Raw genomic sequence first — 15,283 nt, 5'->3', positions numbered from 1 at the left:
GGCTGGGTGGTGCCTGCTCCCGAGGGGGCTGGGAAGCAGCGACGGGCTGGGCCATGGTGAGAGAGTGTTGAGGGTGGAGGGGCTGTCCTGTCTCATTCCTGAGCAGGGGGGCAGATGCTGATCCTACACCCTAGCCTAGGGGTGTCAAACTCAATCAGAGAAGGGGCCAAAATCTAAAATTCAGCCTAAATCGAGGGCCGAATGGTTTACTGAACAGTCATAAACTGTCATTGTGATGGAAACGCAGCGGAGTGCAGTGATGACAGCGCGGTGCGGGCCACATTGCAAGGCCTGGCGGGACGGATTTGGCCCGAGGGCCTTGTGTTTGACACATGTGCCCTAGCCCCTGGCTCCAGGTGCTCCACACAGGCTGCACGTGGGGCCTCAGGAGCTGTGGGGGGCCTGGCCTGACCCTGAAGCTTGGCTCTATGGATGTCCCAGCTTAGGGACACGTCACTAACTGCACAAACTGGCCCATTGTTGTGCGCCCTCTGTGACTTGGTTTGAACAGAAAATGATACTGTTGGCACTTTACTATCCTCCCCTTCCCTCTTCCCCTCCAAAAGACAGTGAGATCCATAGAGCTTGTTGAGATGCTGCAAATGTCACACACCTGTGATGTCCAATGCCAAGGCCACTGGCCATGTGTGGCTGTTGAGCATATGAAACATGGCTAGGGCAGTTGAAGAGCTGAATTTTATTAGAATTTAAAAGTACATTAGCATGATGGAATAGTACTCAGCCATAAAGAAGAAGGAACTCTTACCCTTTGCAACAATATGGATGGACCTGGAGAGCATTATGCTAAGGGAAATAAGCCAGAGAAAGACAAATACCATGTGATTTCACTTACCGTATTTTTCGGACCATAAGACGCACCGGACCATAAGACGCACCAGTTTTTAGAGAAGGGAAATGAAGAAAAAAAGATTCTGAAACAAATAGTGTCCTAAAATATTTTATGTGCATTAAAACCCAACATCACAGTCATAAACACATGTAATCAACCCTGTAAAGTAAACAGCAGCATTTAGAACCATTTTAGAGCCAGGCAAGCACACAGAGACCACACAGAGCCGGGCAAGTAAAAAAACTTTTTTTTAAAAGTATATGTGTAGGCTATATTTGGACCATAAGACGCAGGGACTTTTCCCCCCCACTTCTGGGGGGAAAAAAGTGCGTCTTATGGTCCGAAAAATAGGTACATATGAACTCTAAAGAGCAAAAGAATTTAACAAACAACATAGAAACAGGCAGAGATACATGGAACAGCCTGACAGCTGTCAGAGGAGGGGGTTGGAGAGGACTGGATGAAAAAAAGTGAAGGGGTTAAGTAAAAAAATATATATATATATATATACATATATATATATATACATATATATATACATATATATATATATAAATACACACACACACACACACATACATATACATACACAAACACACACACACTAATATATAGAAATAATAAAAGGCCAATATGTAAATTGTCCCTACAGGCAGGAGATCAACCAACTGGGAGTTGAGTGTGCACCGTCCACCAGGGGCTGGTGCGAAACATGGTGGGCGTTTGGCAATGGGGCAGGTGCTGGGGGGAAGGGAGGCCCCCTCCCCAGCCAGTAGGGACCCTACCCGTGCACGATTTCATGCACCGGGCTTCTAGAATAGACAACACACAGACAGACAACAGTGATAGCCAGAGGGAAAGGGCGGGGAGGCGGAAGTGGGCAAAGCTGGGGAGGAGGTTACAAATGTGAACAAAGAGACTTCATTTGGGCGATGAGCACACAATGCAGTGTGCACTTGAAACCTGTATGGTTTTCTGAACCAATGTCAGCCCAATAAATTCAATTAAAAACCCACAAATGTAAGTGGCCGTGTGGCTGGTGGTTACCGCATTGGACAACACAACCCAGTGCTAGATCCCAGCTCCCGCCTGGTCCGAGTGGGACTCTGCCGTGGCCAGAGATCCCCACGGAGCCAGCCCTGTGGGCAGAGGCTGTCAGAAGCCTGGTGCAGAATGTCCCCTTGTTTTCGGGCTCCCCGAGACATTTTGTGCGAGTTTCCCTCCCAGGGAAAACTACCCACACTGGTGTCACCCCCCTGGGAGCAGCTTTCTTGGGTGGCTTTGTCCTACCCAAGCAAGTAATTACGTCTAGTTGACCCTTGAACTACATGGGGGGGTCGGTGCCAACCACTGTGTAGTCAAACACATGCAGTTAGTACATGTTATGCATGTCCTCTGTATTAAATTATCGCATGACTACAATGAAGTAAACTAGAGAAAAGAAAGCGCTTCAAATAAATTCATAAGGGATACAATATTTATTGAAAAAAATTTTCGTGTGCCGAAACCAGTTTGGCTCAGTGGATAGAGCGTCGGCCTGTGGACTGAAAGGTCCCGGGTTCGATTCCGGTCAAGGGCATGTACCTTGGTTTCGGGCACATCCCCAGTAGGGGGTGTGCAAGAGGCAGCTGATCTATGATTCTCTCTCATCGATGTTTCTAACTCTCTATCCCTCTCTCTTCCTCTCTGTGAAAAATCAATAAAATGTATTTTTTTAAAAAGAAAAAAAAAAGAAAAAGAAAAAAATCTTCCTGTAAGTGGACCCATGCAGTTGTTCAAGGGTCAGCTGTCCCCTCTCTCGCCCTCAGACGGCGTCTCCCCTTGGGTGTGGGTGGCATCGGGTGTCTGAGGGGGCAGGAGGGCCAGGCCCTCTTTATTGGGTGCCTTTTGCCTTCAGTTTAATTCCAAGGGCTTGTAGGGCTGCCGCTTCCAGGATGTTGACACAGAACCACCTCCCTCTCTGGAAGCCACCCGGTTTAGAGCTGAGAGGGAGTAACTTCTCCTTCTCCCCGACACTTACCTCCGCCTTATCTGAGGAGGAAGAGTTTTCTTTCTTTCTTTCTTTTTTTGTTTTTAATATATTTTATTGATTTTGTACAGAGAGGAAGAGAGAGAGATAGAGAGTTAGAAACATCAATGAGAGAGTCACCAATCAGCTGCTTCTTGCACACCCCCTACTGGGGATATGCCTGCAACCAAGGTACATGCCCTTGACCGGAATCGAACCCGGGACCTTTCAGTCCCCAAGCCGACACTCTATCCATTGAGCCAAACCGGTTTCGGCGGGAGGAAGAGTTTCCTGAGTAAACGCTGGACGCATACCTTGATTAGAGAGATTCAGCAAACTGTTTCCAGGCCTTTACAAGGACTGACCGGTGCCCCAGCTGCTTCCTCAGTGAAAGCGGGTCCTCGGTGCTCCCCGAGGCCGGTGCTCCTGGGAGTGGCAGAAACCACACTCACTCCCGCGCTGTGTGCTGTGTTCCAGGAGGCGGCCAGGTGGAGGTCAAATCCGAGAAGCTGGACTTCAAGGACAGGGTCCAGTCGAAGATCGGGTCTCTGGATAACATCACCCACGTCCCTGGGGGCGGGAATAAAAAGGTAAAGGGGGCAGGGCCCAGGGGGGCAGGGAGGGAGACTGGCCCAGGCTTCCAGCGAAGGAAGCTGGAGGCCCCACGGAGCCTGGCACGATGTGGTCCTCAGCAGCCACCTGGGGGCGCCATGGGACTGGATGCCAGGCCCCACCCTGGAGCTTCTGACTGGTCCCAGATGTGGTCTGGACACCGGAGGTTTTAAAACCTGGTCCGTGGTGAGATCCGAAAGCTTGGCGACCACAGCTTTAGAGCAAATGTGAGAGCCGCTGTCCTAGGCCCCGCAGGTGCCAAGCAGCCACAGAGGGCAGCAGCCATCCCAAAGCCAGCCCAGGGCCCCAAAAACAAGTCAGGGGGCAAAACCTCACTTTCTAGATGGATCACCGGGCAGTTAGAGCAAAACGGTGGCTTCAGCCAGGCCGCCGCCCGGGCGTGTCCACGGCGAGGCTGCGGGGCCAGGCCCTCGGCCGCCCGGCAGGTCTGGTCTCTGGGTCTGGCCTGAGTTCCCTTCAGTTGGGGGGCTCGGGGACATCACTAGGACCCTGTCATTTTTTCCTCAAGAACAAAGCTTTTACAAAACGTGAATGATTTTATCAAAAACTTATGTGACAAAGGCCCTTCACCTACAGAAACATGGCAGGGTCCTTGGGTCAAAGCGGTGGCCCAAATGAACAAAATCAGCTCATGTATGGCTCCGATGGAAGCTTAGTCTCTCTCTCCAGCCACACGCAAGCCCATGCGATAGAGGCCCTTCCCCTGGGCCCCGGCCTCCTGACATCGAATGAGGAAACGCCGTGTGTCTTTATGGTCCTATCAGACCCTCAGGGAGGTCCTAGGCCCCAGAGAGGCTGAGAATCACTGTGCCCATCTCATCAGGAATCACTGTGCTGCTTGCCTCCCTGGCTGACGCTCCCCGAGTTTCCCAGGCACCACGGTGCCCTGCCCTCTGGGGCTGCAGACTATTCCGTCCTTTCTCTACGTTTATAAAAGGGCTTTATTAAGGTGACCAGACGTCCCGATGTTTAACAATTTGTCCCTTGTCCCACGGCGTTTTAAAACAGCTTTAAAACGCTGCGGGACATCTGGTCACCTTAGCTTTGTCACACCCATCAGTGCTGCCCTCCGTTGCTGCCACCTCCAGACTCATTAGTCGCTGGCAGAGGGGAAGGGCGCGCGTGGCTCGTGGCAGGGCAGCCGTGGCTCTGGGGACGCCCCTTGATCTCCTCCAGCAAACTGGGCGGCAGGTGCAGCCTTAGGACCCGCCAGCAGCTCCACTGGCAGGACACGCCCACACGGCACAAAACCATGTGTTCAAGGTCACCCAAGGTTATCCACACACAGCATGCTTTGTCCCAGCAAAAGCCTGGAGCAGCTGAAATACCCACCCCCAGGGGGGGCAGGCACACGTGGGCACATCCGTCCTGGTGGGTGGGATGCCAGGCGGCCATCGGCAAGCCCGAGGGAACTAGTGCCGTCAGCAGAGGGTTTAAGTCTACAAACCAACGTAGTACAGCGCCTACTGTTACATGTGTGTTAAAATAGGCACACACGTTTTTTACGTGTTCACACGAACGTCTGGGGGGGTATCTCTGTGAGGGTCCCCAAGACACTTAGGATGGCCTCTGGCTTTGGAGAGCGGAACAGGGCCACCGGGAGGCAGGAGGCACAGGTGTTTGCTATTGGGAGTGAGGAAACCACAGCTACTACCACTTCATCGGGCCTCCCCCCACCCCCATCCCCTCCCCCGGGGAGGGGGCCAGAATGGCAGGGCTGGTGCCCATCTCCAGCTCTTCCTCTCAGCCTCCCCCCCCCCCGTCGCGCAGATCGAAACCCACAAGCTGACCTTCCGTGAGAACGCCAAGGCCAAGACGGACCATGGGGCGGAGATCGTGTACAAGTCGCCCGCGGTGTCCGGGGACACGTCCCCGCGGCACCTCAGCAACGTGTCCTCCACGGGCAGCATCGACATGGCGGACTCGGCCCAGCTCGCCACGCTCGCCGACGAGGTGTCCGCCTCCCTGGCCAAGCAGGGTTTGTGATCAGGCCGCCGGGCGGTCCCTGACCGTGGAGAGGAGAGAGTGAGAGTGTGTGGAGAGAGAGAGAGAGAAAAAAAAAGAGTAATGACCCGGCCCCTCGCCCTCTGCCCCCCAGCTGCTCCTCACAGATCGATCGATCGGGTTATTGGTTAATCACTGAACCTGCTTTTGCCGCTCGGCTCTGGCTCGGGACTTCAAAATCAGTGACGGGAATTAAGAGCCGATTCCATCTTTCCAAATTGAAGGGTGGGCTGAGAATAATAAAATGTTTTTAAAAATGCGTGAAAGATGGCCACACCCAACATTTCCTCGGCAATTCCGTTTGATTCTTTTTTTTCTCCCCCCCTCTGAGTAGAAGAGGAAGAAAGTCAGGCTCTGAAAGGTGCTTCTGGGGGTTTTCAGGGGGCTGGGGGCGCCCTCTGGCCCCATCCTGGGGATGTCACAGAGGCTGTGGCGGCAACAAAGGATTTGCAACTTGGTATGTTGGTGTGAGCTGGACAGGTGGTGGGGGGGCACAGGAGAGGCTGAGGCAGCGGGTGGGCAGGGGAGCGGGAGAGGGAGGGGGAGTAAGAGCATGAGGGAGAGGAGACCTGCTCCCCAAGGGAGGGCAGCAGGGAGCACACAGCCTCCACCGGGCCCCCTGCGGCTGGCGGCAGGTCTGTGCAGGTGGGTGTGCCTCCCGCAGGGCAGGGCAGGGCAGGGCAGGGCAGGGCACCCTTGGAAAAGGGCTCCAGTCCCTCCCACCTGCCTGGCAGGGGAAGGCTGGCTGGCAGGAGGGTGGCAGGCGGTGTGTGTGACTTCCTTAGAGACGTTGCCTCCAGTCCACTGTCCCCCCTGCAGGGCCGGGGCGGGCGGTCCTGACCTGAGGGGCTTCCCTCCACCCCACAGAGACTCTGCTCAGTTGTGTTCTGAAGGTTGGAAGTGCAGCCTCGATTTTGGCCACCTCACTGATCTGGGACTTTAGGGCTAACCAGTTCTCTTGTAAGGACCTGTGCCTCTTGTGGGACACCCGCCTGTTCCCAAGCCTGGGCCGCTGGCATCTCCAGAGTGTGCGGGGGGCCGGGCAGGGGTCCTGAGCCTCCTGCTCCTCCCACCCCCCTGCAGCCAGCTGCCTGCTCCCCCTCCCCCACACCCTGTGTCTGCCGGCTGGAGCCCAGTCACTGCCTGTACCTCTCATTATGTCACACTGTCCCGAGTCCCAGCCTCACCACCCCCTTCTCAGTCATTCACCTTGTTTGGACGTGGGAGGCACCTACTCTTAACCAGGGGGTGACATCAAGGGAAGGCAGAGTCCGGGCCCAAGGCGGGACCTCGGTTTCTAGGTCTATGTCACCCTCATCCAACTGGCCTGTCCCTCGTGACGAACCCCATGACCTGGCCTCCCATTCAGACGTGGGGCTTGGCAAGGCCAGGCTGGGGCTCAGCCATGACCCTGGGTGTTGGCTTGGAGAGCCTTTTCCTCCCCGAAGACCAGCCCCTTCCTGCACCGAGCTATTGCTTGCTGGTTGTCAGAGATGGCACCAGGACAGGCAGGCGCCCGGGGAGGGCCCTGTTCCCCGTCCCTCACATCCACCCCAGCCTGTGACTGCCACCACACCGCTCAGCCTCACCTGCATATCGCCAGCCCTCCACCCCTCACCAGGGGGCTCGCCCACTTAGAAACGGTTCTCCCGTCCCAGCTGGAAGCAGTGCTGTCTGTCCACGGGAGCAGCTGACCATATACATAGATGTCGCCTTTCCCTCCCCGTCTGCACCTGTCGTCGTCCGGTTTGTCTGTCTATGCTTGGATCCACCCGAGTGACTATGATAGTGAAAAGAAAAGAAAAAGGAAAAAAAAAAAAAAAAAAAAAAGGACGCATGTATCTTGAAATGCTTGTAAGGAGGTTTCTCACCCACCCAGCGGGGGTCCTGGGTAGCTTTCCCCTGTGCTGGGACTCCGGGCCAGTGCGGCTCTCCCCGGCTTGGCCTCCAGAGAGGTTTCCTTCAGCATCTGGGACCGACGGAGCACAGATTCTGGCACCGGGGCACCCTCGGCTGGAGTAGGCCGAGGCGAGGGATGAGGACCAAGAAAGCTGGTGCCCCTGCTCGCCCCGGGCTCCCCTTTGCGGGGCAGCGCTGTGTCTTGGGCTGGCTCGGCCTGCAGCGTGAAGACGCCCTCCCTGGCCTGGCCACGGCCCCGAGAAGCCCCGAGGCAGCCCTGCGTCATCGGGAAGATGCCGCCGGCGCCAGCTGGGGAAGGGCCCGGGCCTGACCAGCACAGCGGCCTGGCCGAGGAGGGATGCCGCGCCGGAGACACCATTCGGAAGCCTGGCCAGAGCCCCCTCGGACCTTGCAGGACTCCGCCTGCCGCCTCGGGGGAAGGGAAGCAGCCTCTGCGGAAACGGCTGCTTAAAGAAACTCAGCCTCACGACTGGTCCTGCCACTTCCGGTGTAGATAGTTGAAGGCAGCTGGGCTGGAGGCTTCCTTTGCAGTCAGAGCTTTCGGCTGTCCTGCAAGTCCCAGCTGCTCGCCGGGTTCTGAGAAAGGAAAAGGAAATGTGGTTCAAAGGCCGGGTAGCTGTGAGCGATGTGGCCCGTCTTGACTGCCACCGTGTGCTGCCTCTCTCCTGGCCGCCTCTTCCTGTAGCTCCCGGGCCTTGTTCTCTGACACCTGACTCCGAGGGCCCTGGGATCTCCCCAGAATCATGGTTTAGGGTGATCAGGTCAGTGTTGGGGAGGAGAGGGAAAGGGGTGCTGGCTTGTGACCTTAAATGAGGACGATCCCCCAGGGCTGAGTTCGCCCCATTCCCCCTCTCCAGTCCATGTCCCTTGGGTGGCCTGGGAATGCTCGATGCCTGGCTCCTTCAAGCTCCCCCTTCTATCCATAGATCCGCTTAAACTGACTTCAGTGGTGAGACTGTATCCTGTTTGCGATTGCTTGTTGTGCTCTGGGGGGTGGGGGGAGGAACCTGTACGGTAGTTACCATGGGCGAGGGGAGGTGGTGGAGTGCAGTGGTTAAACCTCGCCGTAACCCTTTGCCTCACCACTCCAACCGCATTTGCTAGAGGTCCTGGGGGTGCGGCCTTCTCACTGACCGGATTCCCGAGTGCAGTGGCTGCCAGCTGCTTCCCACGTCCTTCCTGCCTTTCCCGGCCAGGTGCAGGCGGTGAGGCTGGTGGAGGAGTCGGGAGGTGTGGTGGATCTGGTCTCTTGCCGGGCCCCAAGCCCACAATCGTGCCTCCCACAGACCTTGGCAAACTTTCCTGTAAGCCGTGGGCACCTGTGTGTCACTTTTCCCACTGACTCTGGACACACAGCCCGTGTCCAGCAGCTGCCAAGATCTTTTCCTTCACCCTCTTTTCTCGCCGTCCCCCGAGGAAAGCCAAGAGGCAGGGATGAGGGTCAAGGTGGAGGTCAGTGTGTTCCACCTGTAGATCCGTGGCTTCAGGACACTTCTAGTTGCTCTGCAGTTTTGAAAAGGGTTATCCTGGGCACTGACCCAGCCTCACCTCCTAATGGACTTAGCCCGTGAATGTGCAGTGTCTGGCAGGACAATTTCTGACACTGGCAAAGTCCCATGATTTCTTCAGTAATTTTGAGGGTGGGAGGGGAGGGACATGAAACCATCTTAGCTTAGCTTCCTGTCTGTGAATGTCCATATGGTGTATTGTGTGTTTTAACAAATGATATACAAGGACTGTTGCTGTAAAAGTGAATTTGAAAATAAAGTTATTACTGATTAAATGAAGTCTACGTGCATAAATTCAAAAGACAAATGATATGGGATGTATGATTTTCAAATCCTTTCTCTGCTTTGGAAAACTTAGCTCCAAATAGGGAAAGGCAATGTTGTTAAAACTGGGCAATATGCCAAAACCGGTTTGGCTCAGTGGATAGAGGGTCGACCTGTGGACTCAAGGGTCCCAGGTTCGATTCCAGCCCTAAGATTTTCCAAGTTTCAAAATATGACTTCAAGGGCATGTACCTTGGTTGCAGGCACATCCTCAGTAGGGGGTGTGCAAGAGGCAGCCGATGTTTCTAACTATCCCTCTTCCTTCCTCTCTGTAAAAAATCAATAAAATATATTTAAAAACAAAAAACAAAAAAACAATGGGGCCAAAAAGGTTTACCAGCTCTCATTAGGGCCCCAAAAGTGAAAGAACAATTCTCAAACTTTTCATTTTCAGCCCAATTATCTCATTCTGGTGCTCACAACAGTACTGGTCAATACCCTGGGGGCTGACCAATTCTAGTGATTTCAAACCTGAAAAGACTGGGGTTGGTATCTGACAGTGGTCGGCAAACTGCGGCTCTCGAGCCACATGTAGCTCTTTGGCCCCTTGAGGGTGGCTCTTCCACATGTGCTGGTACACACATACAGTGCGACTGAAACTTCGTGGCCCATGCGCAGAAGTCGGTTTTCAGCTCTCAAAAGAAGTTTCAATCGTTGTACTGTGGATATCTGGCTCTGTTGGCTGAGTTTGCCGACCGCTAGTATATGAGCTGTTTTCTTCCCTGGAAATTAGCCTCGAGGCCTAAGGCTGAAGCAGAACACCAGCCAATCAGCTGAAGGAATGGCTTAGCTCTTGCAGGCTTACAGAGCTGCCTTCCTCCTAGTATTGGGGAACAGGTCTGCTAAATTAAGACAGGGATCCCAGCCAACCCCTAGGAATGTCACAAAGGGAAACAGTAACAGAAAAACTATCGTCTTATTGTTTCTCAGTAATAAGTTCAGTTCAAGGTCTTAACACAGAGCCCTTAGATTTTCCAAGTTTCAAAATATGGCTTTGCTCAGCTTTTCCTTAGCCACTGCAGACAGAAGCTTAAGGAGAGATCTTAACTGTAACTATAGGAGCAGCAACAGGGCAGCCACAGAGAAACGCAACCTCGGAACTGCTGCTTTCACGACCAGGATAGGTAGCTCATTGGCTGTTCTAACTCGAATGCCGTGAAAAGGAAAAAGAAAACAATAAAGTACCAGGCCCGCCCGCTTACTCATCTTTATATACAGAAAATCAAGCACCTAGCCTCCTCAAAGATACTGTAACCTCAGACAGCAGGTAAGCAGCAGCTCAGGCTCCATGCAAAGTACATGTTCTCGTTGGCCCTGCTCTTTCTCTGGTGGTCACATGATGACCCTGCGAGGTGGCTGTAAGACAGAATGAAGACACCCCAAAGTCCACTGCAAGTTAGGACACAGAGAACTGGGCAGCAATACCATGTTCAAGTGTCAAAGAAGGCCCGGCACACAACATTCTGTAACTTTTTTTTATTATTTTTTTCACTTTTTCCTTCCTTTTTTTTTTTAAGCACTAGTCTGTGCTTTGCGAACAGAATCAAGACATTAACAAAGATCAGCTTCTCTGAAGAAAAGCATTTCTATAGAACAAAGACAGCTACATGTTTCGCTGCCAATACACAGCTCAAAGCAGAAAAAGAAAATATTTACAAAATACAAGGTGTTTTTTTTTTTTCCATTTTTGTTTTTGTTTTTTTGTTGTTGTTTTTTTTTTTTTTTTTACAATGCTAAAAGGGTTATTCAGAATTTTCAACCTTATAAATAGAAGAAGCACTTTATGCATAGGGATATGGTGCATTATTGTTTTTTTAAAGAAACAATGACAAACCCTTAAACTTGCAAACAGAATCAAAAAGAATCACTAATGTTGAAAATTGTGAAAAAACCCCAACCATTAAGCAGCTTGCTTACTATTTTTATATGATTACAAAATGGGGAGAAAAAAAAAAGTCCTTATTGCCCCTTTTGGTAATGTGATCATACATGAGACAGGCACAAGGTTAACAACCAGGGAGTGATCACGGGGGAGTGATGGGAACCACAGCTGGGACCAGACAATGTTCCACAGGAAAGGGAAACTTAAGAGAGGAAGGGCTGAATTGACACTGACAGGGAACTGGAGGGGGAAGGAAACGACTGGCTGAATCAGCCGAAGAAAACAGAATCACACAGGAGAAATGGCTGCTCACTTCCCAACCTCTAGTTTGCAGAGGTGGGAACAGAGGTTAAGTAGTCCTAACTCTAGCTTCATGGGACATGACAGGGTAAAAAAGCCCGAGTGGAAGAACTGGTGTGCGTGGGTATGAATATGGCATGGGGCAGCAGACAGGAGGGCAGAAGGGGCAGGACGGGGACCTGAGCAGCCGCAGCCAGGTTAACTGCAGTTTAGGAGTCAAACAGAGATGCCCAAATGCAGAGGAAACCCACACCAGTCTCCGCGACCTGGACGACAGGGAAGTCCCTCTCGCTGGCGGTTAGGGAGAAGAGGCTGTGGCCGGTGCCCCGGCACAGATGGCCACGGGAGACCCAGCCAGGAGGGCGGTGCTGAGCCAAGCCACCGGGGGGGAGGCGAGAGCCCAGAGCGAGCTGCTCTCCCCCCTGACCTAAGGTGGCAAAACTGAGCTTGAGCTTTCCATTCCTTCTGCCCACTTGGCTGTCCCACCCTGCCCACAGGTGTGAGGGAGCGGTGGTCATCAAACATCGCTAAGTCCAGTGATTCAACAGTGCAGAGGATGTGCCAGGACCAGGCGGCAGGGCTTATCCTGGCCTTCTGTTTGCCAGCTGGAGGAAGTGCTCAGGCGTGTGACAACAAAACATGGAAACCAAAACCAAAACAAAACAAAAATCAAAATGAGGGGGAAAAAAAAAAAAAAAAAAAAGTAGAATCTAAATTCCTTAAATTCACTAAAAACTGTGAAAATTTCCGGCATATGATGTTTGAATATCAAACGCAGAGATTTCTGAAGCTTTAATGCCAATAGTTAGTGAGTCTTTAGATTCTCGTATCCCGCTCATCTGTGAGTTGGACGCTGAGCTGTGACTGCTGCTGCTAGATGCCGACTCTTGAGGGGGACCACGGGCGGTGAGGTGGGCGCCAGCTCTGTCTCTCGACCAGTCTTGCTGCCTGAGGTGCGCCGAGTGCAGCGAGCCGCCCGTTCCTGCGCATCCAGTTGGTCCTCACACTCTGCCTGGGGACTGTATGCCAGGGGGAAGGTTCGCCGCTCCCATGGCTGGACAGACTGTGGGCAGACAAGTTGCCTTGGTGAGCACCCAGTACCAGCTGCCTCCTGCCCCCAAACGTGAGGACTGGAGTCTCCCTGGAGTTCCTGGTGGTGTGGGAAGACCCCTCACAGAGTGGGCGCCCTTTTACCAATGGCCAGCTCCATTGTGCCTTCAGAAGGTCAATTTCAAGCGCAGCCCCTCCTCCCTTCACAATGGGAGAGTCATGAAATGAAGACCCATCTTCGGCAGTGCTATGCCTTCCTCATCTCACCCCCACCTGCCAACCCCTGCAAAGGCAGCATCCCTTACCTGCTCGTCCAGCCCCAGCTCTGGCGTGGAACAACGGGTGTCGTCACTGGCTAGGTGTCGCAGAGTGTCCCGTGCCACAGGGGTGAGGGGGGCCGAGTGCACTTCTGGGCTGATGGGGCTCCTAGGGGACTGACCGTGGGAGAACTCCAACAAAGAGTGGCTACTACTGACATCAGGAGAGGGGGGTTGAGGGGTGGAGGGGTTGGCACTGCCCAGCTGGGGGGTTGTCCGGCCGTCTGATGACCTGTAAGACCTGTACACCAAGGAGTGCAAATATGAGTGCCTGAGTAAAGGGAATTTCTAGTACATTATTGTTGGGGGAGGGAGGGGGGAAAGGGGAGGGACTGTAGAAGCAGGAAAGCGAGTGTCCACCAGGGAGCCAAGACAGACCCACACCAACAGTTCTTTCCCAGGAACCGCAAATCCCTTCATGTCCTCCCACCGCCGAGTACAGAGGTGGCTACACAATATGACATCTAAAACTGTCATCCCAAGAGAAAGCCAGGGCTGAACAATGCCAGAGCTAAGCCCTGCCCAATGCCTAGAATTCATAGGGGAAGGGAAATTAGTTCAAACTCTGAAAACTATAGTCGAAGGAAAAAGCAAAATTGAATCTAAATCCTTCTAACTGAGAATCCCGAAGGCTTCTGCAACTGTGAACAGTAACTGGAGATAAGGTGGACCACAGAACCAGGCTCCACTGTCCCAAGGAAGGACAGCGTGTGGTGAGGCCTCCGAATGCCAGCCAGCCTGCTTCTCAGGAGACCAGAGCCTGACTGCTCATACTCTCACTGTATTCTGTATTCTCGGCTACTGCCAATGGATGAATACGAAGAAGAGCAAAAGCAACTAACTGAGAGGCAGGGGCAATTCCACGGACACGGCCCACAATCCCCGCCCATCACCTGCTGCCCCGCCGCTGGGGTGGCACGCTTGTGGTCCACAGCCACCTAGCCCTCTCCATCTCCTCACATTTGGCATGCAGGGCGGCGAAGGCTGCATCAGACAAGTCCTCGATCTGCAATAGAGCAGCTTCAATGATCAACCATTTCTTCCAGAAAGCCGAGTTTAAGTATGGGTAGGTCAATTCTAGAGTCATCCCCACCCCACACTAGACTCTTCCCCATCAAACAGGAATGTGAGCTTGCACCGATTCCACAGGTCTGGATGTGTGCACCCATGTGTATGTATCTTCTTTAAGGGAGAATGGGCCATGCCGTTACCTCCTCGTTCTCTTCGTCAGGATTCCCCTTCAGAGACCGAAGATCGACCTCCCGCCAGCTGCAAAACCAAGAAGGGGCAATCATGAGATGGCAGGTCGCTGGGGCAGGATAAATGTGTCCATGCAAGAATGAGAGCCATGCACCTACGAGTGACACTGCTTTCTGCTGGCAGGCTCTGCCCTCTCAGAGGCTGTCCTCCTTTGCCCTGGAGGCCTCTAAAAGAGGCCCCACACTCAGTATTCACAGGGGCCTAAAACCGAGGGAGGTTTCGTGACCGACAAAAACAAAGGGACCACCACTATTCAGCACCAGCAGATTACCACCACATGGGATTGCATATACAGAGTCGCCCAATCTTCTGATTTATCAACAAAAACTAGAAATAAAGATTCATACGTGAAGTCCTGCCTTGATGCTGATGACAAATTCAGTATTTTAAAACACATTGTTGTGTCAAACAAAATAATGTCTATCACCACTTTGTGGCCTGCAGTCTGGTTAGACTTATATAATGGAATGAGAGAGAACTAATAAATAATTTCACTTCTGTTACACACAACTTCCTCTTAAAGAGAAGACAAAACTCAAAGCTAGGACCCAGAGCTCAGTGACAAGAGACAAAGAAAAAAGGACAGTATCGAGAAGAATAAGGAGGGAAGCCGATTTATTTAGGGCCTCTACCTGGGAGTAAGGATTTCCTTGTATTGCAGTTTCTCTACACGGGTTGTTGCAGCAACAGACATTGGGATGACAATGTTGTTAATGTCAAATGAGCTCTCGCCCCTTCTCCTCCTTATTGGCTGCTGTAAGACAAAGGTAAGTTTAAAAGAGAGGTACAATTCTGCACACATCAAAGCATATACCAGAGACTTAAAAAACACGATCACCAATAAACAGGCACGTGGGTCCCATGGGTGAGGGCTGGGCAGCAGCTGCTTGCTTCTCGGAGATGGTCTCCCATAACAAAGCCGTCAGGAGAAATATTAGGTAGGCCCTGATAAGTACCTTCTGTGCACAAGTCTCACTGTCTACCCTCCAGCTTCATGGGCTCATGTGAAGAGACTTCTGTGAATCTCACAAGGTGGGTATTCTGGGGCCTTGATTCAGTTGTTGCTCCTATTCCTCCATAAACACCTTTACTACCCTTTCTCCTTACTTGAAAATAATTTTTTAATACACATTTTTTATTGTTTAATACACATTTTAAATTGATTTTTTTTTTTTTAAGACAAAGAGGAAGAAGACAGGGACATTAATCAGCTGCTTCGTCACGCCC

General features: G+C 52.5%; 2 protein-coding genes across 23 annotated transcripts in view; one reads left to right on the top strand and one right to left on the bottom strand.

Moving 5' to 3' along the window:
* Positions 1-5,537, top strand: part of MAPT (microtubule associated protein tau) — a 57,181-nt gene extending 51,644 nt beyond the window's left edge. For all 18 annotated transcript variants that reach the window (XM_036451042.2, XM_036451040.2, XM_045586366.1 and 15 more), the window contains 2 exons: positions 3,336-3,448; positions 5,262-5,537. In XM_036451042.2, the coding sequence (XP_036306935.1) occupies positions 3,336-3,448; positions 5,262-5,477 (329 nt within the window). In that variant the 3' untranslated portion in view covers positions 5,478-5,537. The remainder of the gene's footprint in view (positions 1-3,335; positions 3,449-5,261) is intronic.
* A 5,171-nt stretch (positions 5,538-10,708) lies between these two features.
* KANSL1 (KAT8 regulatory NSL complex subunit 1) overlaps positions 10,709-15,283 on the bottom strand; it is a 150,308-nt gene continuing 145,733 nt past the window's right edge. For all 5 annotated transcript variants that reach the window (XM_036451017.2, XM_045586354.1, XM_036451019.2 and 2 more), the window contains 5 exons: positions 14,689-14,810; positions 14,008-14,065; positions 13,690-13,802; positions 12,785-13,037; positions 10,709-12,492 (listed from right to left, as the gene is read on the bottom strand). In XM_036451017.2, coding sequence (XP_036306910.1) covers positions 12,265-12,492; positions 12,785-13,037; positions 13,690-13,802; positions 14,008-14,065; positions 14,689-14,810 — 774 coding nt within the window. In that variant the 3' untranslated portion in view covers positions 10,709-12,264. The remainder of the gene's footprint in view (positions 12,493-12,784; positions 13,038-13,689; positions 13,803-14,007; positions 14,066-14,688; positions 14,811-15,283) is intronic.

The sequence above is a fragment of the Pipistrellus kuhlii genome, unplaced genomic scaffold, assembly GCF_014108245.1.
Source record: "Pipistrellus kuhlii isolate mPipKuh1 unplaced genomic scaffold, mPipKuh1.p scaffold_m20_p_22, whole genome shotgun sequence".
Lineage (NCBI taxonomy): Eukaryota > Metazoa > Chordata > Mammalia > Chiroptera > Vespertilionidae > Pipistrellus > Pipistrellus kuhlii.
The sequence above is the reverse complement of the archived record's forward strand: the minus strand, read 5'-3'. Positions and strand labels throughout refer to the sequence as shown.